The 19,043-nt window shown below is 31.0% G+C and overlaps 2 protein-coding genes across 7 annotated transcripts in view; both read left to right on the top strand.

Annotated features, from left to right (window-relative positions):
- LOC107448147 (uncharacterized) overlaps positions 1-18,566 on the top strand; it is a 170,580-nt gene extending 152,014 nt beyond the window's left edge. For 3 of the 6 annotated variants that reach the window (XM_087168814.1, XM_087168809.1, XM_087168804.1), the window contains 3 exons: positions 465-516; positions 6,358-6,498; positions 12,342-18,566. In XM_087168814.1, coding sequence (XP_087024940.1) covers positions 12,811-16,584 — 3,774 coding nt within the window. In that variant the 5' untranslated portion in view covers positions 465-516; positions 6,358-6,498; positions 12,342-12,810 and the 3' untranslated portion in view covers positions 16,585-18,566. Of the gene's footprint in view, positions 1-464; positions 517-6,357; positions 6,607-12,341 lie in introns of those variants that run through there. The other 3 variants (XM_087168821.1, XM_087168818.1, XR_006225800.3) reach the window with 2 other exon arrangements.
- On the top strand, positions 16,698-17,444 carry LOC147816611 (uncharacterized). The gene has a single exon (XM_087157054.1). It carries the CDS (start codon positions 16,698-16,700, stop codon positions 17,442-17,444), a length of 747 nt encoding a protein of 248 aa, XP_087013180.1.
- Positions 18,567-19,043: the final 477 nt, after the last annotated feature.

The following is a 19,043-nucleotide window of genomic DNA, read 5'->3' as shown; positions in this document are numbered from 1 at the left end:
TACAGTATATTTGAACCATCTTCACTTTTTTTTAACAGAGAAAAACTCTGAAGTATGAGAATATTTGGTTGAGACCTACATATGAATCTTTGCATTTCAAACAGTATATTATAATATGAAATGTTAACTGAGGAATAATAGTTAGCTATTAAGTTTAACTTTCCTACGTTTATATAATAATTATAATAAATCACATAGATTAATGTGGAAAAATTGTACTTTACTTATTGAGAACTATAAATTGCCATTTTATTACAATATATTTGAACTATCTTCACTTTTTTTTAACAAAGAAAAACTTTGAAGTATGAGAATATTTGGTTGAGACCTACATATGAATGTTTGTAGAAAATGAAGGAATGAAAAAACGAAAATGGATCCTGAATTCACAATTCAATTTTTAATTCACTGAAAAAGAAATCAGTACAAATTATAATTTTTTAATTACAAAATTTTTATTTCAGAAACATGGCAGTAGAGATATTGTTCTTTCTGAGGCCCATTTGAAGATGTATGGTAATCTTTTTTTTTTAATAAATATAATTGCAAATAAAAAATAATCCTATTTTATTAACTACATTATTCCCAAGAAACTGATGCGGTAAAATATTACTTGATTAAAAAACTTCATTGTCTTGAAAAATATGCACATAGAAATAAAATTCAAAATTTTTAATACTGTCTAAAATATGTGCCCATTCTAAAAACTTGTCAGGCGTGAATGCGAAGAAAGAACGTAATTTGAAATATAAAATGAAAAGTTGGCAATGGAAAATAAGGTCGAGTTGAACCATAGTAGCCGAGAGTGAAACAAAAATAAAGATGAAAAAACCACTGTGACCAAGAGGGGCAAATTAGGGGGAAAAGCATTTTTAAACGCTATGGATGGTTAACCGTATAAAGCTAACAACATATGGCGCTAGGAATGTAAATTCGTCGTAAGACTTCTGGGTTACTGTTTCCGATTCCTTTTTTTTTTTTTTTTCTTTACGCCTAAGCTTGGAAAAGTGCGTCATTCATTATTATTACACTTTTTCTGAATTTTACGCATTCTTTTCATTTAACTCTCAATTAAACAAATGAATTCGGAAGACCCCACAAGCATGTTATGATGTTAATATTGACATTAGTTAAAAGAGAAACAACACCAAGAGATGCATAATTTTCTTGGAATAGGAAAAATGTGCTAGTTGGGAAACAAAATTATGGAAATTTTTTTAGCAGTATGGATTTTGCTAGAGGTGAGATGATAAGAACTAAATAGCGAGAAACAATCAATGTAGAGGCAATATTATATATAATATGTCTAAAAGCAGGTTGAGATTTGTAAACTTATAGGAGGTGATAGAAACGAGCACAATTTGAAATGGCATTACGTTTAGTGCAGTCCGAAAGAGCACAGAAAACTGATTTTTATTTTAATGGTAAATACTATAAACAAATTGAGGAATTTTCATTCATTGTTATGAAAACGTTTTTAATTTTTCTAATTCTTATGAGATAAGATATTTTTTTCTTAGTAGACAGTGATAAGAGGTTTTCTAGAGTTTCTTTCTGTTGTCAACTCAATTGACCCCAACGTTCAATTTACTTAGGCGGGAAAATTAATTTTACCATACCTTTTTAAGATGTTCTTGTAACGAAACTCCTTGAGTTAGTTCTAATCACCCTAGTTGTTAGAAATTTTACACTTTTGTTCTCCATACATTTGACCTTTACTCTGACTCGTCTTCTTTAATGTCCAAACTTAATTTCTTCCACTTGCTTGCTGCTAACCGTGGATTTCACATTTCTATAGTTGATTCAGCTACACTCGAGCTATACTACGACCGAGACAACCCACTTATAATCCTTACAGTGAATTTGTTGCTGTACTTTTTATTTATTTATTTTTTTTGTTATGTGATATATATCTCCTCTCATTTTGGTTTAAAAGTCATTTTTAGGACTTAAAAAATTAAATTTAAGTCTTTTTTTTTTTAGATCATTTTAGTTTTGAAAATCTCTAGGGTATTTACCACATTACTTGCCAGTGCGAGCTTGGCTACATGAGAAAAACTAGGCACGCAGGGCTGCCAACTTTCTACGCTTTTTTTAAAAATTTATTCTAGTAATTGCTGAATTGATGCTTTAATGTAATATTTTTTATTCATTTAATCCTATTTTCCACGCCACTACATATAAATGATTTAGAAGTTCTTATGTAATGCCACATGTTTCCAGCTACTTTGTGGTGTGACTTTTAAAATGTTGGCAAAATTACCCAAAATTCTGAAAGCTTTGGTTTCAAAATGACTACCATTCTAGAAAATATTTTGCAAAAAGTGTAGTAGTTGCCTGGCATGCAATAGATATGTCCTTTATCAAGAGTACAATAAATCATCAATTGTTGCCCATTGTTGGAATCTTAGGCATAGATTCACTTTCGACAATGCCACAATTGTATCCTCCATAGTCATATTAGCTTATCTAGATGCCCTAAAATCTTGTTTCATTCACATGAAAGCTGATTCCCTTGTTAACAACAGTTCCTCCTCACCATCTCTTCATAGGGCGTAGAAATGCATTTGAACCTGATTTGCTCCTCTCCGCCACTATACTTTTTCTTGTTTTGTTTCACGCTCGGCTATTGCAGTTTTTCTAGTTTTGTTTCTCAACTTATTTTCCATTTTATGGTTTAAATTACTTTTATTTCTTCTCGTTGACATCTTGCAAGTCGCCTATTTTTTAGTGAGTTAAACGTGTTGACTTCTGTTTCTATCTGCATATTTTTGAAGCTAATGAAGTTTCTCTAACTAAGTGAAATTTCTGTTTTATGTTGTGCATGTAGTTACATTGATACAATGTTGTCCATAAAAGTAAAAACTTTCTGAAAAATTTTGAGTGTTAATTTCTTGATGTCAGGGCGTATTGCTAGATCCAGATAGTAAGAAAATTCCAGCTTTTTCTTAAATCATTCAGAGTAAAAGGAAGAAGTTGAAATACAACTGCTACCCAACCATTTTAATAACTTTCTTGTGTTGTGAAATGAAAAATGAATTTTATGAGTTATTTTTGCATTATAAGTACATTAGAAATAACACTTTCTCTTTGTGGAAATATTTATCTTAAAAGGACAACATACTCACTGTGTTGTTTTTCCTCATTAATGCTATCTTATGAGGAAAATATGAACTCCGGGTACAATTATCTCTAAAGTTGTGCACTGATCATTGCATAATTTCTTTAATTTCATATGACTGAGTATTCTAATAATATATGCCATTGTTTTTTATTATCATTTATTGTAACATTTAATCAATACAAAAAATTGAAATAATTTGATTAATAATATAGACTATAATTCTGTAATCAATATCAGTTCAAACAAAAAGTGTAACATCAAAATTTGTTTACAACTTTCTTAGATATTTGGGCATTTTTCTCATGTTAGCATTTGTATACGAATTTATGTAAATTTAAATTATGAAATTATGTCGAGAAATCCAAATGACCACCCTTGATTAAGGGTGTAGGTTTTTGTTTAATATTTTATACCTATAAAAATAACTTATCAGATATATTTCCATTCTTTATGGGATTACTTCCAATTAGAGGCGGGAAGATTTAATGGACTTTTGTGACTAAAATATACAATTTTTCAATCATTTTTATTTTTATTGCCAATAAAAATCAGGGTTCCCACGGGTCAGGGAAAACCTGGAATTGTCAGGGAATTTTATTTCAACTCCAAAAATCAGGGAAAGTTGCAATTTTTTTACAAAAACCTGGAAAATTCCTTCATTATACCTGGAAAAAAATCAGTCTTAAAATTGTCAGTAGCAGTAAAGTTGTTGAAATTCGAGTTAAATAATTCTAACATCTATTACAATTATCTATTGTAAAAATTTCACATTTTAGACAAACTGAAGCGCTTCCTTCCTCATATAATATTTGTTTTACGTAGAAAATCTAATACTTGGCATTACAATTAAAAGAATGAAAATTTTCTGATGAAAAATTTCGTAGCATCGATAAAATATTGTATTGATTTTCATTGAAATTTACCTCATATACCTGGAAAAGTATGGGAATTTTTTTTCTGAAATTGAGTGTTAACCCTGTAAAAAATATATCACTGATTTCAGTCTTAATTATTTTAAGTTGAAAAGGTAATAAAAAATGCAAAACAAGTTTATAATACTTCTTTTAATGCTTAATTTTTATTAAGCGTTTAAAAAAATATTGAATAATGTAAAGTTAAAAAATGTTATGTAAGAAAATTTAAAGTTTGTGAAGGCATATCTGCCATAGATGTGTCATATTCTCAGTTGTCCCATTATCTAAGATGTGTTAAATAACCACTTGAATTTTTAAATTTCGGAACATATTAGGAACAGCTGTTACTTGAAATGCTAATTAATGTCTTGTTGGCAACAGTTGTTAGCTAGGATACAAATTCATTGAAATTGTAAACAGAACATGTTAGTGAGTAATTAATTGCATGTTCTGATTAGCCCGTTAGTTTGAATAATAATTAATTCTCTTGTGAGCAGCTGTTAGTTCTAATGCAACTTGGTTCTGCTAGGTCAATAAATAATGTGATTTTTAACAGAACAAAAATGTAAACCAATTTAATAGTTCTATTAAATCTTCAAAAGTTAGTCTTTCTTTCAGCTTCTAATTTAAGTTACAGTTTCATAAATTATTCTTATTAAACATACAAAAAAAACTGTATGAAAACATTTGTTTTATTTTTAAAAAAAATCTGGAAAATTTAGAAATCTTTAAAAAAATGTATTCTTTTAATTGTTTATACTACATTTTTCTTCTTGAAACAGTGATAAACTACTTTTTAGTCACATGTGATTTTGTGAAAAGTTATATTACTTGTCCCACCAGATCTCAGAAACTGTTCATCTGCTTTCTATTCTGTATTTATGAGATTATAATTAAGGAAATTTTCTGAATTGTAATGCCATCTTAACATTTGAACTTTCTTGTGCTAAAATGCATATGTGTATAAAAAGACAACCTTGCCAATTTTCTCAAAGAAAAAAAGAGAGTTTTATTTTACACCACGTAAAAGCAAACTTTCTAATATACGCGTTAACTAAAATAATTTAGTTGTCAAATTATAATAAAGATTACATCTAAGGATGTAAATGTAAATACCTTATCACTAGGCCAAAAACTATTTAAAGTGTATAATGCTTATTTTTTCATACTGTAGATAATGCATTTAAACAAGCTGTATGAATTATAAAATTCTATGAGAATTCCCTGCAAAATGTCGTTTCTAATGAAATTGAGAATATATCCATAATTCTCCAAAAACTTGGCTTCAACCAACAGTTCTTCAAAATGAAGGGGAAGGTTTATTTGGTGAACATGTCTTCATATGTTACTGTGGGGTTTATAAAATAAAATTAATAAATTATTGCATTTTTTACTTGCACTAAGATTTTTTTTAAAAAAATAGTGCCAACTTATAGTTCTGTGTCTGGCTCACTATGAAGTTTTCTCAGTGCATTTGAATTACGAAATTTAATTTTTCAACCGCACTGATTTTTCAAGATTCATGTTTTCTTTGTTGATAGGATCTCAAAAGAAGCTTGGTTTACTTAAATCTTTCATGAATCTACAAATGGTATTTAGAACAAAATGTCTGAAATTATTTTTTAAAAATCATGAAATTTTCAGTGCAGCTTTTTGATTTTTTAATTATTATTGTTATAAATGCTACTACTGAGACTTGTGCATAATTCTATGTCAATTGGCCTGCTACCTTACGCATCTCAGCTGCGGCATAGCAAACCACACACTCAGGAAGCAAGTGGTAAGTAAGAGGCATGCAGGGGATGAATTTCTAAATTTTTGCATTAGAGTGTCTCTTACTTACTGCCTCAGTGTTTGGGCTGGGTAGTGTCATTTAGCCTTCAAAACCACAGGAAATCAGTAGCATGCGAAGAGTGAGCAACAGCCCTAGGTTTCCAAACCACGACTAAGTTGTACACTAAAACTCTAGTACTAGCATTTTTATTTTTTAGCCAATTTTTATTGGAAAATTGAATTCATCATACAAATACTTAGCTTACATGAAATATTTTAAGAACAATAAAATAGGATTTTTAAAAAAATAATTGAATTTTAGATTATCAAAATTAAACTCTTTTTTTTTTTTACATATAAGAATATTTTATAGGGAATAATAAATTTTTATAAAACGATACTTTCTGCTCACATTTAAATAAAAATAAATTCAAAATATAGATCAAAATTTCTATGAGTGTATATTGTTCCAATGTTTTTTAATTAAATGTGTTTTTTTTCTTTTGTTCTCTTAAGAGATTACATTATTTTGCTTTTCTTTTTCAGGGATGGAGGATTTAACCCTGAGCATTTATACACATATGCACACTTCTATTTTAAATCAGATGACCAGTCCTTGACCATCATCCTTATGATCTGGATATCTTTAGGATAATCATTTATTTGGCTACATGAAGAAACACAACTGTGAGTAGCAGTTTTTATGCAGTGGAAAAGGCCTTGTTCGGAAAACCTAGAGCCAGATTTCCTTAAAATGATTTAATGCAATGTGCTAAGAAATGCTTTGACTTCTAAGATTTCTTTTCTGAATGATTCTGTGTTCCATTTTCCAAGCATAATACATTTTTTTTTTCATCTAAGGTTGGTGCAATGTTGTTCTATCAAAAATGTGTTCATATTTTTCTTTTTTATTGCATGTAAAAAATTTGCTTTCTCTTTTATACATCTTACTCCTCTTCAGAACTTTAATATGTTATGAACTAGATTTTATTATGATATTTGTACTTTGTTTATAAAACAAGAAGAAGAAAAATATATCAAGAATAAATGCTAAAAAAATATAACCAGTGTAATAATTTTTATTTTTTTATTAAAAATCTAGTAGGGAAACATTTCAAACAAATTTAGTTGCTTCATTTCGATTTGAAGATCACATAGGGAAATATTAATGGAATTTTTTATAAATGCATGTCCTTTCTACAATTTATTTAACACATTAATAGAAAAATTGTTTTTTTTTTTTTTTTTTTTTTTTTAATTTTAAAAATATTTGCCATTTCTTTTCTATTAACAGTTTATTTTAATAAACTTTGTAAAGACGTGTGAGATATTGAATAACTAATGATTTTTGATTGGATCTAAATATAATTATGGCTTTCAAAACTGTTAATACCTTAAAAGAGTCCTAACTCTTCCACATTTGGGAACCGCTGGCATATGGTGAAACTTCCATATTTCATCTGTTGCTGACAGTGAAAACTATTTTTTTTAAAATCGTGCTTTGAATCACAAACACTTATTTAAACAGCTATTTACTGAAAGGATCCCGTGCAAAGGCTTGTACAGTGCCCATGAAAAAGTAGTGTATTGCCTTCGTGTTTATTTTTAATCTCTTTAAATTTTAATTAAATTAATATATTTGAATACAAATTTTGGGTCTATGCTGCTTAGCCTTTCTTGGTTTGCCTTAGATTGTTTTTATATGCTCATTTTCAAATGATTTTAACTTATTTATTTGGAATATTATTGAATTATTCTTTTGTTATATTGCTTCACTTCAATGCAACTAGAGTGGCAGTTTAATTTGTAAAGTTTTTGTTTTATCTCCACACTTTGAATAATATTTTCATACACAGCATTATTGAAGGAATACTTTAAAAATAAGAAAAAAATTTTCTCTTTGCATATCTGCATGTACAATAAGTTCAATGACACTTAACATAAATGAATAGACTCTTTACACTAAACACAAAACAATCAAAAACTGAAATATAAAATATTGACTGAAGCTTTAAAAATTGCAATAAATAGAGCAATTATCCCTGTAACTGAAATGAGAGATTGAGCCAAACAAACTACATACCAGGAAAAAAAATAAGCTTGCCCTTCAACGTTAAAACTAGCAGACTTCTTGTCAATTCTTTTTCCCTTACTAAGACCTTTGCCAATGCGCAAAGCGATTCTCAATGTAAAATTGAGGACGGCAAAGAAGATCCATTTTAAACTTACCAATAAAGACAGTGAAGTTTTTAAACGTCAAAAAGAAATAGAATTTGATTTTTAAAATTTGCATCTAGTTCTCTTTTACATAAGTTAAAAATAATCTAAACCTTGATATTTTAACTTTAATTACGAACTCAGATTTGACTCAAACTACGACTTACAAAGAATGTGCTTTATATTTCTTATTAAGTCAAACAATGTAACATAACTTATTAGAGGGAATATTTTTATTTAGGTTTAACTGGGTGATAACATCACATATTTGAGAATAAAATTTTACGGTAACATCCAAACTACGCAGCAAAACTGAAGCCTTTAGACAAATGTTTAGTTATCTAAAAAAAAGGTGGAAAAATTTAGGTTAAGAAGGTGGAAAAAGTTAAATTATGGCAGGAATTACTTCTAATAATTGGTAAAAAAAGATTAACTTAAAGTCGAAAGAAATAAGAAGTAAGAAATTTTTCATGGAGTGATTTTATAAGTTTAAACTCTAACGAAAAGAAATTTGTAAGCTAAAAGTGAAATAGATATTTTGACAGATCTTTATAAATAGATAAGATAGATATCTTTAAAATAGATATTTTGACAGACTTAAGTAAGAAGTTCTTGACTGAAGAAAAGGGAAAATTTTAAGATTCATAAGGAAACTGTTTTGAAGCTCATATGCTAAGGCAAAAATTCAGAAAAATAATTTCGCTAAGGAACAGAGGTTACAATTAGGTGCCAAAACTTCGTTTAAAATTTCGTTATACAAACTCAATTTCTAGTTTGACAAAATTATATAAATTTCGATCGAATCTAAAATTTATTTTTGAGAAATGAAGTAAATTAAACGAATTTGCACTCTAGCATTTTATTTTATAATCTCTTTTTAAAATTATTGTTTTGGATTAATTTTATAATTTACTGGAGCGATAGAACTCTACATTAAATTTGTTTTCATTCATAGTTATCAGTTCAAACAGCATTTTCTTATATATTAAAATTTTAGTAGCAAATGTGCATTTCAAATTGATGATTTTCAAATAAAAATACAATATTTCTTTCCTAATTCATAAGTATTGCATAGATATACATAACATTCTCGTTATGTAAGCATTTTTATTTACGAATCTTCTCAGGTACTCTTATGATAATGTCATTTTGCACTATGCACATAGAATGCACATTAAATATTAAATGCAAGGCTGATTCCATAAAGCCTAAAAAGCGACCGAAACATCACTATTATACAGTTTAAGTTTATGTTAATTTAGCTGATACAAGATATTTTGGAAAAAACATTTATTAAAAACACCAAACATTTAATAATTTTGTTTCAATGATTTCAATAATTTTGTTAGAATTGAATTCAACTAAAATAGTATATTAAAAGTAAATGAATTTATTGAATAATAAAATTTACACTACACAAGTTAATGCACTTTAGTATTTTCCTCTTTCTGAAGAAAAAAAATTATGGTTTTCCGAACATGATCTAATTCTACAAATATGCTGATACAAAAAATATATATATAAATTAAATTTGACGCACACTTTAAAAAAAAAAATCAAATATTTCAGCATTGATTTCAACAGTTTTAAAAGCTTAAAATTTTCAAGACTGTTTAATGCTATTTCTAAGCAATTTAATGAAACTCACTCAGATAGGTAACTAAATTTATTTCTGTTAGATTTTAATAAAAGTATGAGTTAATGAATTTTAAAAAATTTTTTTCACTGACACTTTGCTAAAATTTCAAAATTTATTAAAACTTATTACCATTTTATGTCAATTATAAACATTAACATAGAGCAAGTACGATTGCTTTATTGGTTACACCTTAGTATAAAAATCTTATTTGTTTAGAGGTACTTCTAAACTCTTTAATCCGATTCTCTTAAAACTTCTAGATTAAAATTGAGTTTATTTGGAAAGTAGATTTTTTTTTTAAAGTGCAGTCTCTATTTTAATTTCTACAAGTTACAATATCTCACTTTGATGTCTTCAGTTTATCGGATAAAATGTTAGGATTCTGAAACCAGATCTCTAAGCACAGTGAACGTTCTACTTAAAGTTAAGGATTTTACATTTCTGGGTATTTTTCCAACCATGTAATTGTGATCCAAAGTCACAATACAGGTCCTTACCCTTAACCATCCAAGTGTTTAAAAGTGTAAATGCAAATATTCTATTTAAAGAATTTCCTAGTTTAACAGATACGCTTGGATTCTTCTGAGACTTCAGGTCACGAACATACGAGTAGTGTCGAAGTCCAGAACCACCTAGTTTGCGAGCCACCCCAGTTCTTACTGCTGGTATGTTATGTGTACAGCAACATACGTGAGGGAAATTTTTATAATGGGTAGTCTAATGGATTTTAACGAAGTTACTAGTCGAGTACTTCATTTCGAAAGATAGTACCACACAAAAGCTTTTAACTTTAGAACTAAAGATAGTCTTATATTTTGCCACTATGAACTGGATTTTAATACTAGTCAAAATGAATGGATAAAGATGCTACGTAAAATTTTTTTTTATTTATTTTGCTTACAATATTTACAATGCAGGAAGAAAAATTGATGTTCGCTTAGATCTTTCGTTAAAAGTTTCGCTTCTGCTTCCTTGCTAAAAAAAAGATGCTGAAGAAGTTGGTTTTAGAAAGTTAAGTTAACAATCAGTAGCAGTAATCAGTTCAATCAGTAAGTTATCTATTTTTTCAAAAATTGGTTTAAAAATTTCTGGTACCGTCATTCGGGGCTACTTTGTGCAAATTCGAATTTGGCATTTTTCAAGTGCTGCTATTTAGTATTATGTTTATTTCGCGTTAAAAATGTGTGGAATTTGAAGATAGAAGTCTTTTCTATTACTACAAATATTTTTTCTAATTTTAAAACAATCTCAGAGTGTGTTTCGTTCATCCAATGTCAAAAATTTTCCGAGGACGTTGGATGTCGAAAAGTGTGCATGGAAACTTTAGCTGTGAAATGCAAAGACGTTGATAAAACAATTGTCGTAAGTGCAAAATTTGTCATTTATACATTAATAAACAATTATATCATGTTAGCGTTAAAAAAAAATTACAATTAATAACAAATAAACGGAAAATGAAAAAAATGCACTGTGTGGCTACTTTGTGTAAAGTTTCATTCGTTTTTTTTTCGACAGAAAAATTGTCAGACATTATAAAAAAAATACCTCGAACGAGAAATTACCTTGATTACACTTTAGAAAAGTTGCAACAATGTTTGCAAGCAGTTGCTGATGGTATGTCGATTGCAGTATGTCGATTGAAGAAATCCTCAGAAATATTATCTCTAATAAAATTCACAAGAAACACGTGAAACGTGCTGGTAAACTATTATTTTTCTTCTAAAAAATTAATCAAACGATTTAACACATAAAAATATATTTTATTGACATCAGGTGATTTTGACAGAAACTGAAGAGCAAGTTCTGTCGTGTTCATTCAAGCATGTTATGTTCAAATTTATCAATATTATAAATGTTAATGAACATGTAATAATTATTATTTTTGAAATATCATCCATTTCAATGTTAAAAAAAGTATATGGTTTCCTTTTGTTTAAACTCAAATGTTTTGAAATAAACATTCTTTTTAAGAGAAAATTCTTCAAAACAAAATGGTTTTTTAACGCTGAAAATTATTTTCAAACTAATATCTTTACATATCTTGATGTTTTTGTCTTTAAAAATGTCAACAATTAACTTTTTTAACAATTTTATATCAATATTTTACTAAAAACATGATTGTTAAACTGAATTCCTATCGCTGCACAAAGTAGCCGGGGGCTACTTTGTGCAAGGTATGTTTTGACTTTTTATTCGTAAATATTACATGCAAATAATGCCAATATTGATCAAATTCACTCGTCTGAGTCCAGTTATGAATATAATATCAATAAATTTTACTAAAGTTTGAATTAACATAGTTTTTTTACATGTCAAAGTTCAAAAACTGCGAAATCCTGCACAAAGTAGCCCGAATGAAGGTATTGAAATTTAATTTTTTTTTCTTTCTATTCTATAATAACTAAAGCAAAATTTCATACTAGTAACTAGTAAATACTACACTCAATGGGACACAGCAATAAAATTTTCAATATTTATTATTAAATTTGTTTTCATTATTTTTGCTTAAGAAATATAAAAACGATTAAAAGGTACAGGGTGCGTAGCGTTTGTAAAAAGTACTTAAAGGTGCTTTTTTGGGGATTTGTTTTTGAAAAGCTTTTAAAGGTGCTTTTTTCAGCTGGCGTTTTTAAAAAGTGCTTTTTTTCCGAATAATTATTTTTCTTCCCTTTAGTGATATCTGGTGGATCCCATGCATTTCACGAAAAATGAGGAGTTTGACTTGCGCATGCGCGCACACTTGAAATCGAAACCCGAGAGCTCCAATTCGGATAGAGAGTATTAGATCCTTATTGTTGCGATACAGCTAGCGCCATCTGAGGAAAATATTTTCAACTACCATTATTATTATTCTATAACTTTTCTGGAAACCGCCAACGGCGGATGTAAAATTATTTGCTCTTTGTTATTAAAAGTTCTGTTTTGTTATTAAGCCCTTGTGTGCTTGTCTCATTTGTTATTTTACAATGAGTGTATAATATGCCATTTTTCCCAGTCTCGAATATAATTAAATCGGGTAGATTTTATCGGATAACCCCATCTTTTATATTTAAAAATAGTATTGTTAAATAACTGGCGCCCGAACAGGGACCCGATATTTGATATATTAATTTCGAGACTGAATTTTTCTGAACTGTGCTAATATGGAACTAATTCAATTAAAAGCGAAAAGAAAAGGACTAAGAACTTCTTTTTCGCTATGTGTGAAAAATATTGAAGACGTGCTCAATGTTGCTGAATTGGATACTAAGGAAAGTAATATAAAAACGCTTTCGATTTACAAGCTACAATTGAAGGACAAATTTGAGCGGTTGGCAAACTGCCAAGAGGAAGTTTCTAATTGTATTCTTCTCTTGGAAAATGCCGACACAGAATATGAGTCGGACTTTGAAAAAGCGGAGGAATATCGTGACAAATATCACGAAATTTGTTCCAAATTAACTGAACATTTAAGTAAAACAGATGTAGTTCAAAGAAAATATAAACTCCCACAGATTGAGCTACGTAAATTTAGTGGTGAATTAAAAGATTTCTTAGGCTTTTGGAGCCAATATGAAAAAATTCATTCCGACGAAACTTTGTCGAAGGAGGATAAGTTTCAGTATTTGTTGTCGTCTTTAGAGCCGCAGTCAAAAGCGGCCCGGGTTGTCGGCAGCTTCCCTGCAACGGCTAAGAACTACGATAAAGCCATTGAACAGTTAAAAGAGCATTTCGGACGGACAGATTTACTGGTGCACGTTTATGTCCGGGACTTATTATCACTTGTAATGAAAAATGCTATATCTGGTCGATCCAAAACTGATTTACCTGCATTGTACGATGAATTGGAAGGAAAGATACGGGCCTTGGAAAGCCTAGGGCGTACACAGAGCAATTACGGAGATTTTCTAATGCCACTAGTAGAATCTTCTTTGCCGGAGACTGTTTTGATTGCATACGAAAGAAGTCGTTCTTCTGACCAAGGGGAAAGATCTTTGCAAAAATTAATGAACTTTTTACAGCAAGAGGTGAAGGGTGAGGAGCTTGTCGTCCTCGCTCGGGCTGGATTTGGAACCTCTACTAAGAAGAAAGAGCCTGTTGTAGAGAAAATGGATTTATCTACCACAGCTGCATTGGTAAGCACTACGCCTGATAATACAGGTAAGATCAATTTTATCTGTCTCTTTTGCGGGAAAAAGCACCTTTCCCAAGATTGCTATTTTGCTCGAAAGCTAAGTTTAGAAGAAAGGAGAAAGGTAATTTACAACAAAAAAGCTTGCGTCTCCTGTCTTAAATTGGGACATACTGCTCGTACATGTAGGATGAAGATTAGATGCATTATTTGTAATAAAAATCATTTTATTTTGATGTGTCCTGATCGAGAAATGAAGAACAATGAACCTAAAACTGAGGAAGTGTCATCTTTAGCCAATAGCAGTGCCCCTGCTTATGATTTTAAAACTGTTTTTCTTATGACTCTGATAGTAAAAGTTAAAAATAAGAAAAGTGAGTGTAATATACGAGCCATTTTAGATACTGGCTCGCAGCGCTCATATTTGAGTACTAAAATTGTTAAAAAATTGTGTTTGAAACCCAAGGGTAAACAAACACTTATTCATGGTTTATTTGGAGGTAACGAAATCAAACCTAAAGACCATGAGTGGTTCATGATTAAAGTTTATAATTTGGAAAACACTTTTTGTTTTAAACTAGAAGTCCTCTCTGAAGAAAAAATTTGTGGTTTTGTTCCTCGAGCTAACGATTCTGTTACGCTAAGAGAATTGCAACAAAGAAACATAGATATTCACGATGTTAATTTTAATGATTCTGAAATAGATCTGCTTCTTGGAGCAGACATTACCTCTAAATTGTTTACTGGTAAATCAATAGCATTAAAATCAGGTTTAATGGTTGTTCAGACAAAACTTGGTAATACTCTTACTGGTAAAATAAATAATGTTTATGCAGATATAAATAATGGTAAATCAATATCTGTTGATTCCAATTGTATCCTATGTGATAATGTATGTGTATTGCATTCAGTAACTTTAAATGTAAATAAGCTTTGGGATCTCGATGTAATAGGTATTAGAGACCCATATGATAATTCTAAACAGAGATTAATGTTTTCGGAAGCTATTGAGCAGTATAAAGATAACTTAACTATTCTTCCGAATGGAAGATATGAACTTTTACTTCCATTTAAAAGTGAAACTACTTTGCTTGATAACAAACAGTTAACTTTAAAGCGTCACTTGAATATGTGTAAACGCTCTTTAGCAAATGGTTATTTGAATGATTATATCAATGTTTTTAAAAACTGGCAGGAGATAAATATTATAGAAAAGGTTCCTGAAAGTGAAATTAATGAACCTTGCCATTATTTGCCCCATCGTCCTGTCATCAAACAATCTAGCGAGACATTTAAATTGCGTCCAGTATTTGATGCCTCAGCCAAACAGTGCAATCAACCATCTTTAAATGACTGTTTGGTCAAAGGCCCAAATTTGATCGAATTGATTCCTGATATTATTGACAGGTTTAGATTATTTCCAATAGGTCTTTCTTCTGATATAGAAAAAGCCTTTTTGCAGCTAAGCATATCCCCTCAGCACCGAGATTTTTTACGATTTTTCTTTCCATCTGAGACAGGTGATCCCATTGCTTATAGACACTGTAGAGTTTTGTTTGGTGTGACCACGAGTCCCTTTTTACTAATGGCTTCTTTAAGTCATCTCCTGGAGAACGCTTCCGATGAATTTTCCGATGTTGTTCCCAAGCTCCGACATGCTTTTTACGTCGACAATTGCGTCACGGGAGTTAACACTGTCACAGAATTAGAAAACTTTATTATTAAGACTCAAAAATTAATGAAAACAGCTTGTTTTAATTTGCGAGGTTGGGAAGGTAATATAGCAAATCCTCTTTTATCCAAGTCTTCTGGTGATACTTCCTTACTGGGTATTAAGTGGAATTTGGATCGAGATACTTTACGATGCAACTTTACTAATGATTTAGATCGTAACGAAACATTTACAAAAAGAACTGTATTATCGTATCTGCAGCGGTTTTTCGATCCTATAGGTACATTGTGTCCGAGTACATTGCAGCCTAAATTATTATTGCAGAAGATGTGGAAGGATAAGCTTAGTTGGGATTCCTTAATACCGCCAGAAATGAATAAAGAATTTTCTACGTGGATAGGTGAAATATCCTTTTTTGAGCACATCGAAATACCTCGTTATGTCGAAATTAATGATTCTTCGGAATTACATGTATTTGTGGATGCGTGCAAAACTTCATACGGTGCATGTGTATTTATGAAAACTGAAAATTCTGGTAATGTTAAAATTCAATTGTTACGCGCTAAAGCTAGAGTCGCACCCGTAAAAGAAATGTCTATTCCTAAACTCGAACTTATGTCTTGTTGTATCGGAGCAAGAATGGCCCTTTCCATTCGTTTAGCTCTTGATATCCCTACTATGAAAACGTATTTTTGGTGCGACTCAATGGTTGCGTTGTGGTGGATAAAAGAGCAGGGGGAGTGGTCCATTTTCGTTTCTAATCGAGTTAAAGAGATTAGGCAAATTACTTCACCTAATGATTGGCGGCATGTCCCGGGAGATATTAATCCTGCTGACCTCGTTTCACATGGATGTTCTCCCAAAAAGTTGGGAAGGTTACAGTGGTGGCGAGGACCGTCATGGTTGTTAGAAACTTCGAGTAACTGGCCTTGCAATGAGATTTTTTGCGAAAAGGAAGTAGATTTAGAGAGAAGAAAGGTAGTGCTTAGTAATTTTAATTCGATTGAGGAGGAAACACCTTGGTACGCAAAACAGTTTTCTAGCTATCCATCAATAATCAGACTTGTTGCTTGGGTATTGCGCTTCGTTAACAATTGTCGCGTTCAAAAGAAATCTAGAATTGTAGCAACTTGACCCTAGCAGAAACTGAATCAGCGGAAAAGAGTTTAATCAACATTGTTCAATCAAAGTTTTTTCCTTTTCCTAATGAAATACCTGTATATAATGTTTACAAAGATTCAGAGGGTATGATCAGAGTAAAAACTCGCATAACTGAAAGAATCGACACCCCTTATTTTAAATCTCCTATAATTTTGCCCGAAAAGTGTATTTTTACACAGAGATTAATCGAGTATTATCATTGTGTTAACTATCATGCTGGTACTCAAATATTGTTGAGCATCATTCGCGAAAAATTTTGGATTGTGAGAGGTAGAAAAGCAATTCGCAATATTGTAAAGAGCTGTATAAAGTGCAAAAGGTATACCGCTAAAGCTCATTTCACCGAGCCTGTTTCTCTTCCTGAGGACCGTGTGAAGGATGCATATGTTTTTGAGGTTGTAGGAGTGGATCTTGCGGGACCCCTCTACATTAAGAAAGGTAGCAAAACATGGGTTGTTTTGTTTACTTGCGCAATATACCGCGCTGTACACTTAGAGCTAGTGACCTCTTTAAGTACAGATTCATTTCTTTTGGCTTTTCGACGTTTTGTCGCCAGAAGAGGTCGTCCCAGAAAAATGTATTCAGATAATGGCACTAACTTCAAGGGGGCATACAATGATTTGAATGTAATTGATTGGGATAAAGTTTTGAGAGAGGCAGAGTTACACCATATAAATTGGAAATTTAACCCTCCGTCAGCAGCCTGGTGGGGAGGTTTTTGGGAACGCCTGATTCGGACACTTAAAGATCTTTTGAAACGCACGCTAGGAAGAGCTGTTTTGACCTATGAAGAGTTGCAAACGTTTTATTATGCGACATCGAGTCAATTATGAACTCTAGACCGCTCACCTATCTGTCCGAAGACTCAACCGATTTAAAACCTCTTACACCAGCTATGTTTCTTTTAGATAACTCAGAAACTAAAGTAATTGATATCGATATGGTCGATGCTCAGCATTGTCGCAAGCGAATTCGATATAGAGTCCAGCTTATAGAATCCTTAAGAAAACGTTTCCGAAAGGAGTACTTGGGACAGTTAATTTTGAAACAAAATTTAAAGGGCAAAAATATTGATATTTCGGTTGGTGAGGTCGTTCTCATTGGCGATGACTTTAAGAAGCGTTTGAATTGGCCATTAGCCAGGGTGATAGAGCTTATCCCTGGTAAAGATGGGAAAGTTCGAACTGTAAGACTGAAAGCTCAAAATGGAGAAATGTTGAGGCCCATTCAAAGAATTTATTCTTTAGAACTCCCTTCTGCTAACAAATTAAATTGCCTTTTACAGAAAAGGGCCAAAATACCCATTTCTTTAGCAGTTAATCAGAATATGAAAGACCAAAATGCTGATAAGATGTTGCCTTCTGTTCCTGCTGATGTAAAACCTGAACAGTCTTCTGCCCAAGTTACCCGCTTTGGACGTTCAATTAAAGTGCCCAAAAGATTTTTAACCTCGTTTTGAGTTGGTCACAGCCTTCTCAAAACGGGGGGGAGGATGTTGCGATACAGCTAGCGCCATCTGAGGAAAATATTTTCAACTACCATTATTATTATTCTATAACTTTTCTGGAAACCGCCAACGGCGGAAGTAGTATACAGAGTCATATAAGGGACGGAAGTGACGTCACAGTCAACCGGAGCTTATTTCTGCCCCAACCGGAAGCTGCTTATTTCTGTCCGTCTACAACCGGAAGTTTCTTATTTCTGCCCTCCTATGAACCGGAAGTTGCTTATTTCTGCCCATATACTTATTTCTGCCCGACTGAAAATCGAAACTTCGTCTGCAGCGTCATGGGGAGCTTATTTCTTTTTTTCTTAAGCCTAATATATTTTTAGTTTCGGTTTCTGTTTTTAATTTAGTTTCGTTTTTTTAAATATTATTTAATTTATTAGTTTTTTGAGGGTGGCAACACTTATTATTTTTAATATTAGTTTTTAAGGATGGCAACACTTGTAAACTTTGTTATTTGGGGGAGATATTGTATATTATGAAGTTATGACGTCATCTTTTATGACATAAAGAATAAATGATATCATACTTTTACTCTAGTGGCGCCATCTATGTGGGAATAAAATAACTTTAAATCTATTTTAATATTTAAATCTGTTTTAATATTATTTATTAAATATAATTAAGGCTGAGGATCGAACTCACGCCATCAAAAAGCCTTCGTGGGTCAGTAGTTGGATATCATAACCATTGACCCACGAATGCTTGGTTAGATATGTGTTAATAAGTTAAACTTTTGTATTCTGAACACGTGTATAAATGAAAAAAGGATTTGATATCGAGATCATCCTACAGTTTCATCGATATATTTTTCACTTAACCTTTTGACAGTTATTAAATAATCATTTCTGCCCCTCTTAATGTTATTATAACTTTATCTGGATGGCAACGGTACTGACCATACACGTGTTAAGGGTAAGGACGT

The sequence above is a fragment of the Parasteatoda tepidariorum genome, chromosome 1, assembly GCF_982258835.1.
Source record: "Parasteatoda tepidariorum strain Cologne lab strain chromosome 1, Ptep-v5.0, whole genome shotgun sequence".
In the NCBI taxonomy this organism is placed as follows: Eukaryota; Metazoa; Arthropoda; class Arachnida; order Araneae; family Theridiidae; genus Parasteatoda; species Parasteatoda tepidariorum.
Note: the sequence above shows the minus strand (reverse complement) of the source record. Positions and strands in the feature narration are given on the sequence as shown.